This window comes from Callionymus lyra, chromosome 12, assembly GCF_982586985.1.
Source record: "Callionymus lyra chromosome 12, fCalLyr1.hap1.1, whole genome shotgun sequence".
In the NCBI taxonomy this organism is placed as follows: Eukaryota; Metazoa; Chordata; class Actinopteri; order Syngnathiformes; family Callionymidae; genus Callionymus; species Callionymus lyra.
Window position 1 is genome coordinate 23,087,610 of NC_141829.1, and position 20,120 is coordinate 23,107,729.

Genomic DNA, 20,120 nt, shown 5'->3' on the forward strand with positions numbered 1-20,120 from the left:
TTTTACCTCTTCAAAACTCCAACATTAAAATTATTTTTCATTTTATTTTTATTTTACCTCTTCAAAACTCCAATATTAATATATATATATATATATATATATATATATATATATATATATATATATATATAACATTTTTCAAAGGTCAGTTGTAACAGTAGTAGTAGTAGTTAGTAAACACACATTTTCTAAACAACAAAGATTCAGTAACAAGATGCATAATCATTTGCCACTGCTGGTATTAAATTATTTGAGAGTTTTATAAAATGTGTGAGTATGTATATTGATGATGATGACTTTTAGACTTCAATTGGCTTTTCATTTCTTTATCTTTCGTCTTAAAATGTCTAATTATTGATAAAAAAATATATATATAATCATAAAATAAATAGCCATTCATTTTTTTATATTTTAATTTATCTTACATTTTGATTTAAAATATATGTGTATTAAATAATAGATAATATTGATAATTTTAAAAATAAAACAGAAAGCGATATTGATGCGAGTCTTGAGGCTTTCCTTCCCCACGGTGTGACGGGACGTCATCACCAGTGAGCAGCGGGCAGATTAACTAGTTCATCCAGAGAAAGATAGCGGAGGTCCAGGTGGATCCTTCTCTCTCCCGCCGCCTCTAACTTATTAAACCTCTCGCTTCATTGCGCTGAAAAAGTGGCGACAAGCACCATAAACTCGTATCATCTCCACAGAATGACTCCTCTTTGCATTTTTGACACTTCTTAACAAAGTTCCATTTCCAACATGGTAGGAGAGGTTGTTGTTGTGCGGCGGCTTGTTGTCATGTCCCCGCGGTGCCTGTAGTGGTGCTGTGAGGAGTCCGCCGTGGATCCAACTCAAATCCTCCCGCAGCCAAACCTTCTGACTACACTTTCCACTGGATAACCTTTCCTTCCATGCGTCCTCCACGCGAGATACAAGCCGAGCTCGATGACGATTCCGACGCCATCTCGACGATCGATGCCCGTCTAGCCTAGCTGACTTCGGTGTAGATTCCGGCCGTATATCTGGAGCGGATTGTGATCGCAGCCCTGACCAGTTCAAGGTAAGCTACGTTGTTAGCAGCCTCGGCCTCGATTTTTTCAGGCAGCCGACGAGGGCGCCCGTCAGACGGCGTGACCGCTGCAACTCAAGACCGCTGCTTACCGATGCTAAAAGGGCCAATATTATTTTTACGAAAAATATCCCAGCGAACGAGTTTGGTTTGTCATAAATTAATATATTTATAAATATAGCTGCGTCAAACAAGTAAATAATGATCAAATAATTGGTGTGATTTATATCGATTTTCTTTTCGCAGGCCTTTCGTGCGAGGCCGTGAACCAGGATGGCAATCTTTTGTTTGGATATTCTTTCTCATCATTAACGTTAAATTTAAAATATCAAATTTTCGCCCGATGCACTTATTGGAGTCCGACTCTCGCTTTCTGGGGTCAAACTTACCCCTAAAATGATCTTTAAGAGCGGAGCTGTCTGCTGAGGTTTCCGTTTCCTGGTTAGCTACCGCCTACCAACTGTGTTTTTAGCTTCGCTACCTTGTTAGCTACCTGTCACTTTCGGGTGTTTTTTAGTCATCGTCGACCTTTTAAGAACTACATTCAACTATGATTTGTTTAAACATACGCCACTGAAGTTTGCTCAACCGTAGCAAGTCACCTATATGCATTTATTCTCGTTTTATCGAGCATTGTACTGGAGGCTAATGCCAAAGCTAACGTCAGTTGCCGCTTGAACCAATTGCCAAATTCTACTCACCTGACTCCGATAATTATCTGTATTTACTTCTCGCTTCCCGTTGTAAACAAACGCTTGACTTGTTTTTAACGACAATTGAAATCGACATTCTGCAAACTTTTCTGAGCATCTTGTATTCATTTAAGTTAAGATCTCCGGTGAGTATTCTTTTGTGCTTTTATAGCCGTTTGCTTTCACTAGCGTTAAGTGTTGTTTGGTGAGTAAGTATATCGTCTTCTTTGCTTGTGTGTATGGAAATTGTGAATAATCAATTTTTGACGGAATTGTGCAATGTGTCGCGACAAGCAGCTGTCAAAGTAAAACGACTCGTGCTTAAAAGTTTTTCACAAAATAATAAATATACGGTTATAAATAATATAGAACAAATAGCACTATAAAGGTCAAGTCTGGTCTTTTTCTGGCTAATCTATTTGTTATTAATTTTCTCAATTATCTCTCGTCAGCTGATGTTGTCACAGCCAAGAATCACGTGATGTATGAAGGAAAACACATACACTTCTCAGAGGTGGACAATAAGCCCTTGTGCTCATACAGCCCAAAGCTCTGCAAGCAGCGCAGACTGAATGGATATGCCTTCTGTATCCGTCATGTTTTGGAGGATAAGACGGCTCCTTTCAAGCAGTGTGAATATGTGGCCAAGTACAACAGCCAGCGGTGCACCAACCCGATCCCAAAGTCAGAAGATCGCAGGTGTGTGTTACATCTTTCACCTGCGTTAATACGCGCACATCCCACGCTTGTTATATATCGGGTGTTTGATGTTATTTTCCAGGTACTGCAACAGCCACCTTCAGGTTCTTGGATTTATCCCGAAGAAGGAACGCAAAAAGAAACATGACACTTTGGAAGACCTTCGCTCACGAGCGCACCTGGAGTCGGTGGCTCTCAATATAACGGTGCCCTCTCTAGCGCTGAAAACCTCCAACGGTCTTGACGAACTTCCGCCGTCTCCAACCTACACACGCCTCTTGCCCCTTCCGGACGGGGAACTCCTGGATCCTTTTGCCTTTTATGAGGACGACACGGATGGGGAAGAAGTCGGCGCCGCTCGAAAGAGCAACGCCATCAAGAAGAAACTGCAAAGCCGACTGGTGCTTAACCAGAAACTCTGCCACGACACAGAGCTCTTCCAGCCACCTACTGAGCACTTTAGTCCCTCCCCAATCTCCCGAATCCACCCCTCCTCGCCCTTAAACACTCACCCACCACGGCAGCAGTCAGGTCTTCTCCAACCACCTCAGCAGCAGGGTCTATTATGCAATCCACAACCACCTCAGACGGTCAACTTTCTGCCCCCGGGGCTTCCTGCGAGCTCGACACCTAGTCCAGTGCAAACTTCTGGGCCATCGCTCTCCTGTAAAACATCTGTTACAGCTACTCACGTGGTCGTCATGCGTCCAGCTGCCTTCTCGCCCTCAGCCAGGTGCCTGGTCAGGTTGCGACATCTGGTGGAGCTCTGTGCCAAAAGGCAGAATGAGCACGGGGACCTCTTCCCTCATTTAGGTGCCTGATTTTTACTCCTCCACACGTAATTGAGTCTCCTATCTTTACGTAGAGTAGCTTTTGTGAGCTGTTTGCTTTTCCAGGATTGGACTGGTCAGAAGACAGTGCGGACGATGATGACGACGACAACATTGAGGAGAACTCGGGTACATTCATGTCTTGGCAAAGCTCTTGGAGGCCACAGAATGGGTATGTGTCGTGAAGGATCTCAGTTTAAAGGCGTTAAGAGTCTTTAATATTTATTTTTAATGCTCCAGGTTGGACGATGACGCAGGTTCCTCCCGGAGAACACGTCTACTTCGGCTTTGTTCGTACCTCCGAGAGAAGTACAAGCACATGTGTCGACAGGAACGGGTCAACATCCGCCAGAAGAGATACCGCTATGCCTTTCGCAAAGCCTTGCTGCACGCCGCCAGTAAAAACCCGGACTGTGCCGGTCAGCTCATCCAGGAGTTGCAGGACGCCAGCAGAAGCTCGACGAGGTAATTCGTAAAAAGAAGAAACTTGACCCCGGAAGTGTGACGGACAGGGGCATCGTTTGATTTTTCTCTGCAGCACGGCTCCAGCAGGGCAACAAACCTCTGATGCTAGGACTTGTACCGGCAGCACAAAAGGTCAACCCTGCAGCAGCCGGGCCCTGCCGTTCACTCAACATTGTTTTCAGCGTATCTTTTGAGTGGATGAGCCAAAAACGAAACGTGAAAATGGGCAATAATAATCAGTAGGTCAAGATAAAAGTGTTAATTATTTCATTCTTTGCACTTGTTTGTTAAGTCAATTTTGAATTTTAATTAAAATGTGTATTAAATTAAGATTCGCTTCCTAAAGTTTTGTGTTATTTCTTGTTTTTGAGCGAGTTTCAGTTGCTTCTGTCCGGCAGGTAAGACGAACGCATCTTTTTTTCCTTTCGCTGTCTTTGTATGTCCTTGACGCTCCTCTACAGACATCCTCTTAAATCGCTCGCAGCAGCTGTTTGCCAGCTGCACCGCCAAATTCGCAGACGGTCAGCAGTGCTCCATCCCTGTGTTCGACATCACTCACCAGACGCCGCTCTGCGAAGAACATGCCAAAAAGATGGTATGTTGAGTAAAATTGACATTTTTTTTATGACACGGGAGATCTGATCCATGGCCCCCCACATAGGACAACTTCCTCCGCGGGGACTGCAACCGACGAGTGCAACACCAGCAGCAGCACCAGCGGAAGCCACGAAAAAAGACCAAACCGCCGGCACTTACCAAAAAACACAAGAAGAAGAGGAGAAGAGGGCCGAGGAGGCCACAGAAGCCCATCCCTCCAGCGATGCCGCAGGGAAACCTGGGAATGCCTTCAACCAGCCTGGCGATGCATTCCCAGGCCAGCATCAGGTCTGTGTCTCTGCCTGGTCTTAACTCTGAGACAAAGTTGTCCCTTTTTTATATATCAAACACTACTTCTTTCAAAATAGATGATTAAAAAACATGATGGCAGGATCGTCTGCAAAACACCCTAGGAAATATAATATAATATATAATATAATATTTGGTCCATATGTGGCCATTCCAAATTTTCCAAAGCATCTTTCTGTATGAAGACAAAGTGTAGCTGCCATATCTATTAGGTCCTTCCGTGTGTGGGCGTCTCCACCATCAGACCTGGGAAAAGTTTCCTGTTCACATGCTCTCTCAAGGAGAACTAAGTCAACCTGGTTCTGTTGACAGGAGTTCATCAACTCCGGACCTGAGCGCGGAGGAGCTCCCCGATGACATCGCCAACGAAATGGCCGACATTCCAAACGACCTTGAGCTCAACCAGGAGGATTTCTCCGATGTGTTGCCCAGACTTTCCGACGACCTGCAGGACTTCGACTTGTTTGAAGGTGAGAATTGCGACGCACTTTTTCCCCCCGGACCGTTGACACTGAAGAATGTTCTCTGTGGTGCGTTCCAGGTAAGAACGGGGACCTCCTGCCCACGACGGAAGAGGCCGAGGAGCTGGTTCGTGCTCTCCAGGCTATGGGGTCTTACCCGGACTCCCTGGCGTGTCTGACCTCCATGGCGGACCTGGCCCCCTCTGAAGGTGTGGACCAGCGGGCCCTGACCGTGTTGCCGGGCGGGATGGGCGACCTCCTGAACGGGCGCATCACCACCGAGAACTTCAGCAGCCTGGAGCTGGAGGACAATCTCCTGCAGTCAACCGGGGCTCACTTTCAGCCGGCGAACCAGCCCCCGACCTCCAGCCTGACCTCAGCCACCTCCACGGCGGCCCCTTCCCTCCTCACCGAGCGGACGTTCTCCCGGACTCACCCGTCCCACGTCCTGTCCAAGTCCGACGTGCCCACGGCGTCTCCTCAGAGCAGCCACTACAGCAGCGAGCATGTTCCTTCCCCCTACAGCGACCAAATATCTTCGCCCCACGCCGGCTCTTTCCAAACGGACCCCCCGCTGCTGCTAGAAGTCCCCATCAGCGGCGTACCGGGACCCCCCCCTCGGCCGTCGTGGAACAATCTCCCCCTCCCTCTCACCGACCCCTCCCAGTTCGGAAACCTCCTGGGATCGGACAGTCATCTCATCTCCACCTCGCTGTCCACGCCTCCTTCCACCACGCACTCTGTGACGCTGCAGCCCATGGCCGCCCTGTCGGCGATGCCCCAGAACTGCCTGACCCAGCCCCCCTCGTTGTCCCTCGCCTCGCAGGACCCTCTGACCTCCACGCAGCCCAAGCTCCAGCTCCCTCAGTTCAGCGCGGCCTTCGGCCATCAACTGGCCTCCTCCCACAGCGGCATCCCGAAAGACGTGCAGCCCAGCCACAGCTCCACAGCGCCCCCCGCTGGCTTCTCCGTCATAAGCGCCACCACTGCAAGTGCCAACAGTACCTCCGCACCCTTCGCGCAGAGCAAATGAAGGACGGCACTGTTCTGAGACACATTAGCACGACCTCGGATTCAAAACACTTCAGAGGTCCGGTTTGACCTGAAGAATCGTGGAGTCGGACCTCAGGAGAGATTCTCACTTCACGGCTGATCCGCAGTCCTTCATTTACACTTCCAGAGCAAGCTTGTGATGTTCGTTCACGGTCACATGACACATGTCTCCTCGTCGGCACTCTCTGACCTCATCCTCGGTTATTTCTAAAGCAATAAACAGAAGTGTAAAAGTGGTCTGGACATATGTAGCTCTGTTCCCCGGTTCAGGAAATCTCGTCAGAAGGCGCTCTTCACGCGGGTCGGTGTCTCCATCGGTGCCCAACGTAGGAATCTTAGACTAATCAGGACTAATCTGGAATCAGGAGAGTGAATATTTTAATAGTCGTTTTCAGATGATTATGGTGAGTTATTGGACCTGTGGCCGGGTGTTTGTCGAGTGTTGGCGCCCTAGTTTAGCGATCTATTGATGGTGGATTGTTGAGTAGCGATCAGTCAAAGTATTTCATGTTGTTATCAAACTGGTTGGAGGGATCAATGTTTGCTGTGTCGTCATTTTTTGTATTTAACACTGAGAATATTTTTGATAGCTATTTAACGAAGTGTTATGAAACCCCCGCATGACTTTTTTTTTTTTTTTCCAACTACATCCAAATCATTTTTGTTTTTGCACAAATTATTCAGGCAGGTTAGCTGTGAGGAGACGCAGTTTGACTTTTCCGAGCTCCACTGAAGGCATCAGAACCCTGGCGAGGATCATCGGCGCGCGTTGCTGCTTGTATTCCGAGGAAGCTGACAAATTCCGATTGAATGTACTGTACAACTGTTTTTAAAGCTAGGACAAGCTAATCTGGTCACCTTTTGTTATCGGTCCTCAGTTAATTTGTCTAAGGTATTTTTTGTATACAAAGTTTTACATTTTTATGTATATTTTTCTTGTGTACAAATGATGTAATATGTGTACAAACACTGTATGTAATATGTGTAAATAGTGTGAGAAACCTTTCTTTGATGTATAAATAAACTTGCTGTGAGGTATTTGACCACAAATGTTTCTCTTCTTGATTCACTCTTGCTGTGGACGACTGACCGGTACAACACCTCAGGTTGAAATCCTAGATCACAGTCTCGTAAGTAGTTCCTAATGTTGCGACAGCAGCTTCCAATAAGAACGAGCGTCTGATCGGACCACAGCTGTGCCAAAACCGCCATGATTCCTCTTAACTCTCTCCAAACCACGTTTTCTTTCACAGCAAGACTCGCTCCGACTCGGCGCACATTCCCAGAATAAAACCGCTTAATACAGACGCAGTAAACTTTGAACAACTTTCTGTGACGTTGCTTACACAGTAAATAGTTCAATTGCTTTTTCATGGTGCGTGTACTTCTCAATGATTCATGTTGTGGTTGCCCAGGAGGTGTCTAGACTGTTGTTACTCATTATTTGAAATAACCTTATTCATTTTAATAATATTCGTAAGGAATCCGTACGAGAATACCATACATTTATCTAACAACCTTCTCCAGTTCTTACTCGTGACTTGATTGTGAAATAGCACAAACTAATTTCAATTAAATGTTAATAGAAGGATGAGCCGGCACAGAATTATCATCTGGTTACACAAATATCTTTAAAGTTACATTTCTCTATATGCTGGAAGACAATCTATTCCTCTTCTACAATAAGCTCATGGAGACAGCTACACTCTGAACCAGCAACATCCAGACAGATCCAGTCGATAAAGATGTTGGGATGACCTAGAGGATATTTTTATGAATTGAATGTTTTACACCAGACTTAAGATAACTTGTGATGCATAAAGGGATTTATAATCTCAAACAATTTCTCTGATTTGATTCATATTTGATTAAATGTCCTAGAATGAACACTTGCGTGAAACAATAAAACTTGTTCATGTTTTCTTTGGCATCTTAGATAAACTTGGTTCATAAACGCATCCATGTTGACGGCGGTATAGCTTGTTCATAGAATCATAGAAAACACTTCAGAGTCCTTTAGTTAAGACGGCATGAAGTACAAACAAAGTATTTACTAGATTGTTTATTTCTTATTGAACAATAAATCAAACTTTTCTAAGTTAGCAAACATATGGAACCATCGTCAAAAATATCATTTATGTGATTGCCGTCCGACATGTAATACTGCTCCGCCGGGTTACAAAAATACTTGAGCACTTCTGCAGCTTTATTGCCATACGACACTCGGGGGGGGGAGGGGCTGGTCAGGTACCATGTCAACAAAGTGCAACACTTGAAGGTGCAGATCCGGTGGAAGTGAAGACGGAGGCTTACGTGGCACATCAGCATGTTGGAAGAGCATGAAGTTGATCGACAGGGAGTCTTCGGAGCGGGCCGGGAATATCAAAGTGTGCCGAGCGACCCCGTCGGTGCGGTCTACAGACGTCTGGTCGCTCAGGAGTTAAATAAAAAAGTTCTCTGAGGGACGAGACGCCGTGTTGGAGCTCTCAGTCTAAAGGCTGATTCAAGTATGCTACAACGCATACACACACCCACGCTCCCCCGCACACCCTCACAATGAACTCAGAAGCACTCGTGGATGAGCTCTGAACGTCTTGAAATGTCAGGTCCCAGTTAGCAAGGCTCACAGCGGCGGGCTACTAAGTTATGGCTACTTATAGTCCAAGGCATGTTAGTGGAAGTGCAAGAAGAGCGGCAGCTCCAGGAAGACTGAAGTCAGGAACAACAGGCGACGCAGCCCAGATGGTGGAATGAATGGACGACACACACATGCGCAGAAGCACGGACACACTCGTGCACACAACCACAAACAATTATGTTCCCACAGACACACATTCAAGTGCACACACATTGATGTATATACACGTGTACTCTCACACACACACACACACACACACACACACACACACACACACACACACACACACACACACAGCATGAGGCAACTATCATCAGCCAGTGTTTAAAATCTACAGGAATGACTCAGTTCCAGATGTGCAACTAAACATTAAAGGGAGACAGCGGGGGGCGCCGTCGCGCGCACTACAGCCCGATATAGAAAAGTACAAAGGCAAGGCAATCTCGATTATGGCCGTTGAAAACATTTACCTGGACCCTTTGCTCTACACTTTGGCCGTCCATGCTGAGGTTCGAGTCCCTTACAGAGGTCTGTTAATACACGTCTGCACGAGGACCCCGCCCAGCACCGGCCGGCTACAGCAGGATACCTGAGTTTTTCAGTAGGATGCGTCGCCACGTTCCGCGGGGGAATCTAACCAGCGACAGACACGGTTCATTGACCGCCTCTGGAATTGAACAACAACAAAAAAAAGCCAAGCATGAACATTTGTGCTTTAGCTCATCAACTCAACACTTAAAACAGTGGACTGTCCAGAGTGGCGCCTCCTGGTGGTGTGCAAGCATATTGACAGTGTTCACTCGGGGAACAAGAAAAGACCTTCTGAGAGCTGGTCCGAGCAGGCGGTCCTCAGTGAGACGAGGCCAGCTGCAGCTGAGAGAACCTGAGAGACAGAACATTTATAGTCAATGATTCTGGTCCAATGATGCTTGACAAAAGTTAATTATGGGCCCATTATGAAACTTTGAAATTAACTCAAAAAGTGGAGAAGAATCAACTAAATCTGAGGCCATTGTTTTCAGCTAATTGTAAACCGACTTGTTTAGTCAGGAGAAAAGAATGTATCGGTGCCATCAGAAAATTGAATGGTTCAATTTATTATTTACAAATGTAGAACTTTTTAAAGCGAGTCAAGTCTTTTAAATCAATATATTGAAATGTTGAATATGATATATTGAATACTTTGATTAATGCATGTTTAACGGTTGATTTCTTAGACTGAATTCCAACAGCTGCAAATGGAAAAATTATAAATGAATCCAAGTTATTTTTTTAATAATTAGATTTAGAATATCAAACTATGCAATCAATTTCAAATGTAACCACTATAAAATATTCAGCCTTTCAATAAACACATTATCGATTTCAATTATTAAAAAGAAAACTTGAAAAATACAACCACATTTCAATAGAAAAACTTAAATTTAACATTTGAAATGTTAAATTCCACTATTCAATATTCTGACGGCACTGATACACTTCCATAAAAGGAACCTTCGATAGAGTGGAAGTAGATCTGGAGTCTTGCTTGTCTTTAACCCTTGTGTTATCTCAGGGTCAAGGTGACCCAAAGGCCCCAAAACATAAAATGAATATGCAGTGGTGGAGGTTGTTAACCTTGACAACACAAGGGATACCACACGCAATTTTAGCAGTTTAAAGTTTCCAAACTGAAGTCCCAATGCGTTAAAAATTGGTGAAAAAGAACACTCGTTTCAGTGTAACGAAGGTTTTAGAAATGGAAGATTAGTCATTCAAGAGAGACTCAAAGTAAAACTACTGCTCATGCATCTTTGATGACGACCCTGGATGCCTCCCTGGCAAGACGTTTCAGGCACCAGGAGGAAAAGAATCAACTTGCCCAGAGATCATCTTAGTTGTCCTGCACTTGAATAAAGCTCAGATACAGAAAGCTGGGTCAGTTACCTCTGAAGTCTCTGCACCAGTTCAGCCACCAGAGAGTCGCAGACTCCGGGATGAATATCCTCGGCCGTCAAGATGGCCTCGTGAAGCTCCTTGGCCGCCTCTGGTTTACCATTACTGGCCTCCCCCTTTGCTTTCAACTATGGCAGAGACAAGATGAACATCAGACTGAGGGGACCAGGAGTCCAAGAACTGGAGTGAGATCATTACCTCGGTGAATAAGGGAGAGAAGATCGTTGATAAGCTCTGTGACAACGGTCTCTTGGGGCTCTCCTGCTCCTGTGAAGAGCAAGAGGAAACCTTCAGTACTTCTAGAAAATAATTGTTTTAATATTTTAGAAAAAATATGTTTTACTTCTGGTTTCTCTGGTTCAGCAGGCGGCACTACAGCTCCATTCTGCATCTTCTTCAGATCCCTTTCCCTGATAGTGAAGATCCAGTCGTCGTGGCTGGAGTCGTTGCCCCCGGACGCTTCCCCTTTTTCCCTGAAACAGACAAACTCTGTCACACAAGACGCACTTGAAACACAAACCTCAATGCAGAGGAGCAACACATTTTATGGTACGAGATTTTTTTTAAATAAGACGCGCCATCTTGAATTAACATCAATTTTCATTACATTTATTCTCATTTGTATCTTTTTTCCAAGTTTCCAGATTTGTTGTTGACATTTATAACCATTGCTTGTTTAAACACGAACTTTGAGTTTCCTGGTATCAACACGCTTATTAAAACAGTGTAAAAAATACATTTAAGCAATTGTAGCTTAAAATGCATATTTAGTGTGACAGATTCGCCCTTAAATATCCTTCAGACTGTTCAAGCTTTTAAATCAGTGATGCATAGTGAATCGATGTTAAGCAAACCATCAATATTTAGAGCCATTTCTGTCCACTTAAGAGCCGGGGCAGGTTTATCCACCCCACATTCAATTTAAAACTTCCAACAGACAGGATCCTTTCCATAGCCCTGTCTGGACAATTCCTGTGGCTCCTCTCTCCCTTCACACAGACTCTTCTCTAGGTTTGTTTTCCATTAGCTAGGGCCTGTTTTGTTGTCTTTTATATAGTGTTATTTAAACGGTTAGATGTCTTGAGATAACCATGTTATGATTTAAAAATAGCATTGAATTTAAGCCATTTCCAAAAGGACAGCATTTAAAGCAGCACCATCTACAGGACGTACTCGTCAGACCCATCTGAGCTGGACTCTTCTCTGGACTGCTTCGATTTCCACCGCTTGTAGCCATCCACCAGTTCAGTCAGGTAGGAGGTCTTCTTGGCGTGCCTCACGATCAGCTTGTGCTTCAGCAGCTCTTTGGCACTCGGCCTCTGAGGAAACAGCGAGTGTGTCAGAGTCTAATGGAAGTTCAAAAAGCATGGAGACACTTACAAAACTGGGCTCTTTATTTAGACAAGCCTCCACAAACTCCTTCAGAGGTTTGCAGTAGTTCCCCTCCAGGGTTGGAGGGTTGTTCTTTGGAATGAGGAAAAGAGCTTTCATGGGGTGCAGCTCTGAGTGGGGGGGCTCCCCTTTAGCCAGCTCGATGGCCGTTATCCCTAATGACCAAATATCTGCCTGCAATGACACAGTCACACAGATGAAGGATACAAGATAAACTGTGACAAAAGCAACAGTCATGTTGTGGTTGACCAAAGGTTTGTACACATCTGGACGGAAATACACTGTGAGCACCACGATGTCTACACATCAGCTGCACAATCATCACAGTTTAGACTGAACACTGAGCAAAACAAGTAAGAGAGCCAAACATAACACAACATGAATGAAAGATGCCTTGAACAGTGAATTTTGTTGCATACATGTGTCCGAGGAGTATTTGTGTCTAACGGGTGTCGGCTGTCATTTATTCACCATCAAATGTTATACTAAAGAGAACTACATACAGGTGACATGGTGGCTGAAGAATTGTGTTTAAAAATAATTTGTTTAAAATAGTTATATAAAAAAAAGATATATATAATTGTTAAAATAAACCAAAAGAAAATAAATACAAGTATTTTTTAATAGTTTACATGATAGAAACATTTGAGACTCTTAATATTCCCCTTTTCAACAGATTTTAAGCCATTTGACAAGTTAGAGTTAATGTGTTTTTAGCTTCTGTAGTAGGACTTCGAAACTAAACTAACATTTTTTCATGATTTTTTAAGTGCGGCTCAAACATGTGAAACAGTGAATAACTAGTGGTACACCTAAAATAAAATAACTTCCTTTCTGTCTCGGTAAACACAACATGACACACTCCAAAGGTCATTATTGTAAAGCTCTTGTTTTTATTCATTAAAAAAGGTATTCAACTCTTGACAAGTTTTCAAGTAAATCTAGTGTGTGTTGTACAGTCCTGCTGGGGGCTACTATGATGAGTCATGAGTGCAAATCCCTGTTAATGTTTCCTCTTAATAGAATAAACACTTAGAGTGTTCTGGTCATTTAAAATACACATGTCAAATCCTGTAAGCGAGGAAAAGTTTATTTTTATTTTTCTTGGTTATTTTATCATTGTCACCTCTTTGAAGATCAGAAGAATTCATTGAATTAAACAGTGCTACTAACCTTCGAGTCATATGCCGACTGCTTTATAACTTCGGGCGCCATCCAGAAGGGAGTCCCAACAAAGGTGTTCCTCTTGATCTGCGTGTCCGTCAGCTGACCTGCCACGCCGAAATCTGCAAGCTTCACCTCCCCTTGTTCCGAGAGCAACACGTTGGCCGCTGAAAACCAACAAAAGAGGAGTAAACACTACTCAGATAAAACATGGAGCTCCAAAACCATTATGGAACAGACAAACTGAACTTGACTGCGAAACAGCTTTTTGTTACTAAACAAATGTGCCGACACACGAGCATGATGCCTCTCATTAATGTCAATTAATGTCCGATTTCCTCACCTTTGATATCTCTGTGGATCTTCTTTTCAGAGTGTAGATACTCAAGCCCTTTCAGGATTTCTCGCAGAATTGTTGCGATTTGTGTTTCATCGAGAGCACCGGGCTCCAACTGGACAGAGACAGTCAATGTAAACTCACCAAACACACCAAGTTTACTAGGATCACACAAACCAAGTTCCTTTAAGTTGCTTACCAGATCTAAAGCTGATCCTCCGCCCAAGTATTCCATGATAATCCATAATTTTGTTCCCTGGAAGACAAAATACATTTTTCAATTTTAAAGTTTCTTAAACATCTTTGCATGCTAGAAAACAACTTGAACAATGTAGAGTATGTGGGTTATGGTACAAATATGGATCAAAGGTCATCCAACTTCTGATGCATTTAAATAACAATTGATTAAACTATATGGAACTATACGGTATTTATCAAAGACATTATATAAGGTGTTAACCCATCTTAAATGAAGCTTTAAATAGTCATAAACAGAGCAGCCACTAAGTAAACTTAACTAAACCTCCCGTCTGTCCGACTTCCTGTGAGCACTAGTACGAGTGAGTCACTGTGGTTTGCCGCACCAGCAACCGCCCAGTCTCCTCTGAGAGGAAACTCAGCGTCGTCCCTGCGATGACTGGAGTAAACACAGCTCTGCGGACGCCCCAAAACATGATTTACCAAAACAAAAAAGTCCCTAAATGAGCATAAATGCATTTTCATGCATTTTTAATGTGCACTGCACGTGTTGACCAGCAGGGACAGTGCATTTCTACTGTCTCCCCTGTGTTTTTGGGAACATGAGAGCCCTCTGCTGGGCTGTACTGGCAGGGCATATAGATTTTGTAGCACCACAGATTCTATTGCAGTCTAATTTAGAGACAGGAAGTGGGTGGAAAGAGAGCTAGGTTGACTGAAACCCCTACAGACTGAGCCACAAGTCTTTCCTCCTACCAGCACCATTACTTAGCTAATGGACCTGCACTTCTCTCTTAAGTACAGCAGTAATGTGAAAGGCACTCAGTGCACCGTGGTGCGAAATAGTACTACAGTAACTGAAGCGTGTACAATGGAGGCTTTGAAACAAAATTTAATAATTTCACAAGACAAAATATGTATTGTTAGAAAAGTTATTTTTATTATGACTTACTTCATCTTTTCCTAATAATTATAGATAATTTTGACCTCAATTAAATTAAACTACCCGAAAAGAAAACAGGTCTACACATGTAAACAAAGCTCCTAATCATCTTGTAAGCGGTTACAAAAAAAGATTCATCATCTTTGATCTGCCATCTGGCTATCGCAGTTGAACAGTATAATAAACTGAGGGTTTTGTTTTACTCAAATACATCGAACCAAATCCCATCTAGCCCTTCCAGCAATTGGCAAAAACACATTTATCCAGATCAAATCCTTTAGTTTTCTCAAAAATTGACAGTTCACCTTGTAAATTAATTATGGTTGTACCTCCTGAGCTTTAAACACATTATTAATGCGATATTTGTTGTTTAGCTCAGCGAGGCTGCTGACTATGTAGCCTCACCCAGGCTTGTTGTATCTTTTAAAAATCGTTCACAAAAGCTTGTGAGTTGTGTCTGTCAAAGTCTCAAAACTTAATTTTAGCCACAGTCTCTGGCCAACAGCAGCTTCATGTCACTTACTTGGAGAGAAATGAACACGAAGGAGAATAGAAAAAAAATGTGTGCACGGTTGTATTGTATATTGTGAAAGAATAAAAGTAACAATATTTCCTTAACGCTTTTTAAAATACTGTTAAATTATGATGAAAATAAACAAACAGCTCCCCCAGCTATCGCCCATAGTAACTCGGCGACTTTCCTTTAATTATTTTTGGATCTAAATAATATATGGACAAAAATGTATCTTTAAATATTGATAGGGATGATGATGAAGGTAATCACATCATTCATCTTGTTTATTCTTATGTCTAAATGGAAATAAAACCTCAATAATTATGACAAGGAAGCTCTCTTAAGTACCATGTTGCTACCTTCTCTACATTTATCTGGGCTAAATTACTGATGCCTTTTTCATTCCATTGCCCATGTGAATTATTTATTGACCCACATTGCCTTTTGTGCTGGTGAGACGATGCAGTTTTGTTGAAATATCAAGAAGCCTACCTTCAAATATGAGCCAAAGTACTTGGTGATGAAGGGACTGTCACACTGACTGAGCACAGTGATTTCCTGCTGAATATCTTCAATTTCATCTTCGGCTTCCTCCAGATCAATTATTTTAATGGCAACAACTTTTTGCGTCCGATTGTCGATGCCCTTGAACACTTCTCCAAATGAGCCTTTTCCGATCTTCTCCAGCTTCGTGAAGAATTCCTCTGGATCGGCATGGATATTCTGTGAGTTAGGAGAAGTGGAGAACAATGTTAGTCAGGAAGTGAGGAAGATACAATCTGGTTATCATCAAGCCTTAGTTCCGCAAAAGAAAAAAAGAAAATTAAAAAAATGTAATTTCTATTGAAAGCTGTTTTGAGCAGTAGCCTCGTAGCTCTTGTAAGCAAGTAAGAATTATCACCAGACTGCAGGAAGATGGGCTTTAAAAAAAGTTGTTGCTTACTTTCTAAATCAACAGGTCCTGTGAATACGTAGAAGTCTAATGTTATGCAATGTATATTTGCAGAAAAAAACATTAAAATTTGTTTTGGTAGTACCATAAAAAATAATTAAAATTATAGCAAAAAAAAGGTTTGTTTTATAAATATTTCTTCTCATACTATAAAATCAGAAACTATAGTTTTACTTAATGAGGTACCCTTCTTAAAATGATCCAAAATACATTTTTATTTTTATTTTGTAGCAACAGAAAGAGTAAATACTTTTCGTGCCAGTCAGATTAACTTCCCCTTCTGTGAACAATATGCAAGCTATTGTGATCCCTCTGTTAATAAACATGCAAAACACATTTTATCAACAAGTATTGTTACAAAAAAATAAAAGATCTCTACAGTCATAATAGATCAGAAAGAGTGTTGCTTTACAACATCCCTGGAGAGCTACTTCCATCCAAAGTGCTAATGCATGGTCTTCAAACGTTTATGTCAGAGAGAGTGGCAGGGAATTTGGCAAGTAGAGTTGGGGAAGGGGGGGGAGGTAAAAACAACATAAATCTATCATAACACTGTTGTGGTCAGTCATCCAGGTGAAAATCATAATGTGGAGTCTGACCTCCGCAACAACAACGGCTTGAAAAGAACAACGGGGGCACTACAGCCACAGGCTACACACGATGGGAAAGCACTTGCTATATCCACAGTCAGCAGGTTTATTGGCACAACCAAAGCTGACTGAACCTCATTCTAAATGTGTTTGATGTCCCAGAGGTGCCACAAATTTGTGGTTGAGTGTCTGACGAAGCTCAGCCGCAAAGCCTCCATGAAAATACCTATTGAGAATTATTCTAGTTTCTATTAGCCTGTACGACTGTTGTCTGTAATGTATGACCAATTTTATTTCTATTTTAGTTTAATGTAAAAGGAATATGTGACCAAAAGTTGCATTGTGAATAATTATGATCATAAAAGTGTATTATTGTGTATTATTATTAACAGTAAATATTTTAACAATTCTACAAAAAAAAATGATAAAGCAAGAAACATTTGGGGGTAAAAACAGTGAATTCACGGTTTAGGGAAACGAAACTTTGGGACATTATTTATAAAGTACAAATATATTTTGAGTCTGTACATATCACCATCCATAGAAACCACTTTAATTTAAAGTCAGTTAACAAGGCTTATAGTTAAATTTGATCGGGGTCCTGTTGTGGGCCAAACAAATGTATTAACAGGTAATAAGTGTGATATCTACTAAAATATGATCTGACATGGCTAGCATGACACAATAAATACTCATTGAAAACACAAGAATATTAATAATACTTATAATCTCCATGTTGTGACAGACTCTCAAACTGCACAGCTCAAATAATTCAATTTAAAAACCTTTCACAACTTTGCTTTTATCACATTTGGTCCCTTTAGTGTGACACAATTATATTTTAAAGAAATGTGATGCGAAATTAAAGTAAAAACCATTAGTTCGAATGACTTCACACGAACTAAGTAGACACAGTTTTGAGCTCTCTTATCTAGAGGTAGTCAAAATAGACGTTTGTCTAACGTCCACAGTGACAGGTCCATTAAACTAAGTGAATAGAAAATATTGTTGTATAGATAATACTTTATTGTTCAGGTTGACTATGCTTATATATTGACTTCTCACGAGTAACGGTCGGTGACGCTAAGGTGTGCCCTCGTACATTCTTGAGCAGCATCAAGGTGTGCTACTGAAACAAACGGTAATATTTGGCTTACCTGAATCCCCGGCAGTCCAGCCTGTATCGGGGAGTGAGCCATGTCGAAGATACGACGCCTTCCTTATCAACTTCCAGTTACTGAGTTCGTGCCGCAAACACTCCACAAAGCCGGTTTAAGAGATAACGGAACAAGTTGCAGAAAGAATACCAACGTCGGACTTAGCTTCTGTTAGCTTCCAGCTAGTTAGCAAACAGTTCAGCTGCTTAACTAGAACCACTTCAGCGGACTGACGTCACCTCTCAGTTCGTGTTGGACAGCTTTGTGGTGTTAAGGAAAGCTGTCTGACGTCAAAGAGAAACAAGCAGACAACAAACTGACAGTTTAGTAGTTGCACCGCTTGTTGTTCTGTCGCCTCATTACTTTTCTCCGTCGCCCGGCGCCATCTTGGTTAATATCATTTTTCCTTCTGCGGGGAACCAATCAGAGCCGAGGAAAGAGGGCCACGGCTCGTGACGTCACGTGCTCATAGAAAACTTCTTAATGTAACAATAAAAGATCAAAATGGCTTTGTTGGCTCAGTTTGGCTCAGTATTTGCAAACACTCTTAATATTAAACACCTGGTGTGGCGAGTGACATGATAAGAGGCTTTTGAAATTGTAATAAAGTGAAGTCTTGACAAATAACGAGTTCCAGGATTTATAGTCCAAGATCGTTTATTGATCACAACTCAATGCTAACTTATTATCATTATTATGAAGTACGATAAATGACTTATGTATAAATAAATGTATAAATATATGAATAAATGTTTGGATTAATATCAATAACTCAAAATGTCAAAATAAATAAATGACTCATTTAATTATGTCAAACAATGGAGCTATTATACGTATAAATACACATTTTGACATTATGCTTTGTGACCCTGGTCTAGAAAGGCGCTATATAAATAGACATTATTATTATTATTATTATTATTATTATTATTATGTTGTCCGTATGTAAATTCAGTGGGCGGGTCGAACACCACTCTAAGGCAGTGATTGGTTACAGCCTTGGATCAACTACCGCTGCCTTGAGAGCATCACATCAACATTATCAATAAAGTTGATAAACCTTTCACGCTCTCTCTCTCTCTCTCTCTCTCTCTCTCTCTCTCTCTCTCTCTCTCTCTCTGCGAACACTACACAATGACAAATAAAAAAGAGAGTTGGGTCCAGAGGTGAGTACTCGACCCCTGAGCCACATGAGCTTGTGCCAAAACTATGAGATTTCATGTAGTTCATTCATTAGAATCGTGGTTGTTCAGTCTCATGCATATAAACAACACGGACAACTTATCAAGTTTCTTTGCTTAGATTTCAGAAAAGATTCTTCCACTCTTCATGCAGCGTTGATGCTTTAGAGCAGTTGCTGCAGAAGTGATAGTTTTGAGATAGACATCGATTGCTTTAGTTTGTGTCACCTGTTTAACCAATCACTGCCTTAGACCGATGTTCGACCCGCCCACTTAATTTACATACGGACAACAAAATGTAAAAATGACAAAATGTCATAATGTATAAATACTTAAATAAATAGGAGACAAAATGTGTAAATGTATTAATAAAAGTCAAAATGTATACATGACAAAATGTGTATTTATACGTAAAATAGCTCCATTCTTTGACAAAAATTAAATTATATTTCATTTACTTATTTTGAAATTTTGACATATTAATATTTATCCACACATGTATTTATACATTTTGTTATGTATTTATAAATAAGTCATTTGTCGTCCTTCATACTCCATGTGGGGCTCATCGAGCTCGCTATCTTTCCTAGGACCCTAACAGAGAACTGTGTGGTCCCAGAACTGCCTGATTAGAACTAAAGGAGGAATGAACCACAATCTCCTTGTGTTGCAGTTTTGTTGAAATATCAAGAAGCCTACCTTCAAGTAAGAGCCAAAGTACTCAGTACTGACCGAACACAGTGATTTCCTACAGTTTGTTTTCATGTCTTAACAAGAAGGATCTGTCTCGCTTGCAGTTGATACATAACTCTGCAGCGAGAATTCTGACCCGCTCTACTAGAAGAACTCACATTTCCCCGATCCTTAAAACTCTTCAGTGGCTTCCAGTTTCTTTCTGGATCAACTTTCAAATTCTGGTTCTTACTAACAGATCTATTCAT

General features: G+C 41.9%; 2 protein-coding genes across 2 annotated transcripts; one reads left to right on the forward strand and one right to left on the reverse strand.

The window, feature by feature from the left end:
• Window positions 1-603: 603 nt before the first annotated feature.
• On the forward strand, window positions 604-7,216 carry ino80da (INO80 complex subunit Da). Its single transcript, XM_087803408.1, has 10 exons — window positions 604-1,063; window positions 2,217-2,463; window positions 2,546-3,276; window positions 3,360-3,465; window positions 3,534-3,758; window positions 3,832-3,941; window positions 4,220-4,353; window positions 4,420-4,643; window positions 4,977-5,134; window positions 5,206-7,216. Exons 2-10 carry the CDS (start codon window positions 2,246-2,248, stop codon window positions 6,156-6,158), a joined length of 2,859 nt encoding a protein of 952 aa, XP_087659534.1. The 5' UTR covers window positions 604-1,063; window positions 2,217-2,245; the 3' UTR covers window positions 6,159-7,216.
• Window positions 7,217-8,225: 1,009 nt separating this feature from the next.
• On the reverse strand, window positions 8,226-18,406 carry stk24a (serine/threonine kinase 24a (STE20 homolog, yeast)). Its single transcript, XM_087803409.1, has 11 exons — window positions 17,999-18,406; window positions 15,792-16,022; window positions 13,844-13,900; window positions 13,651-13,759; window positions 13,317-13,474; window positions 12,132-12,317; window positions 11,925-12,070; window positions 11,095-11,224; window positions 10,950-11,018; window positions 10,743-10,879; window positions 8,226-9,699 (listed from the first exon to the last, which is right to left on the reverse strand). Exons 1-11 carry the CDS (start codon window positions 18,038-18,040, stop codon window positions 9,666-9,668), a joined length of 1,299 nt encoding a protein of 432 aa, XP_087659535.1. The 5' UTR covers window positions 18,041-18,406; the 3' UTR covers window positions 8,226-9,665.
• Between the last annotated feature and the right edge of the window lie 1,714 nt (window positions 18,407-20,120).

Bases quoted from the DNA above. Each gene is read 5' to 3' on its own strand.
- stk24a (XM_087803409.1), bottom strand. From the start codon at position 18,040: ATGGCTCACTCCCCGATACAGGCTGGACTGCCGGGGATTCAG. The intron at 13,760-13,843 runs GTAAGCAACTTA...GTCTCTGTCCAG, and splicing joins GAGGATCAGCTTTAGATCTG to TTGGAGCCCGGTGCTCTCGA. The intron at 9,700-10,742 runs GTAACTGACCCA...TCTGTCTCTCAG, and splicing joins CTGGTGCAGAGACTTCAGAG to GTTCTCTCAGCTGCAGCTGG.
- ino80da (XM_087803408.1), top strand. From the start codon at position 2,246: ATGTATGAAGGAAAACACATACACTTCTCAGAGGTGGACAATAAGCCC. The intron at 3,759-3,831 runs GTAATTCGTAAA...TTTTCTCTGCAG, and splicing joins GCCAGCAGAAGCTCGACGAG to CACGGCTCCAGCAGGGCAAC. The intron at 5,135-5,205 runs GTGAGAATTGCG...GGTGCGTTCCAG, and splicing joins GGACTTCGACTTGTTTGAAG to GTAAGAACGGGGACCTCCTG.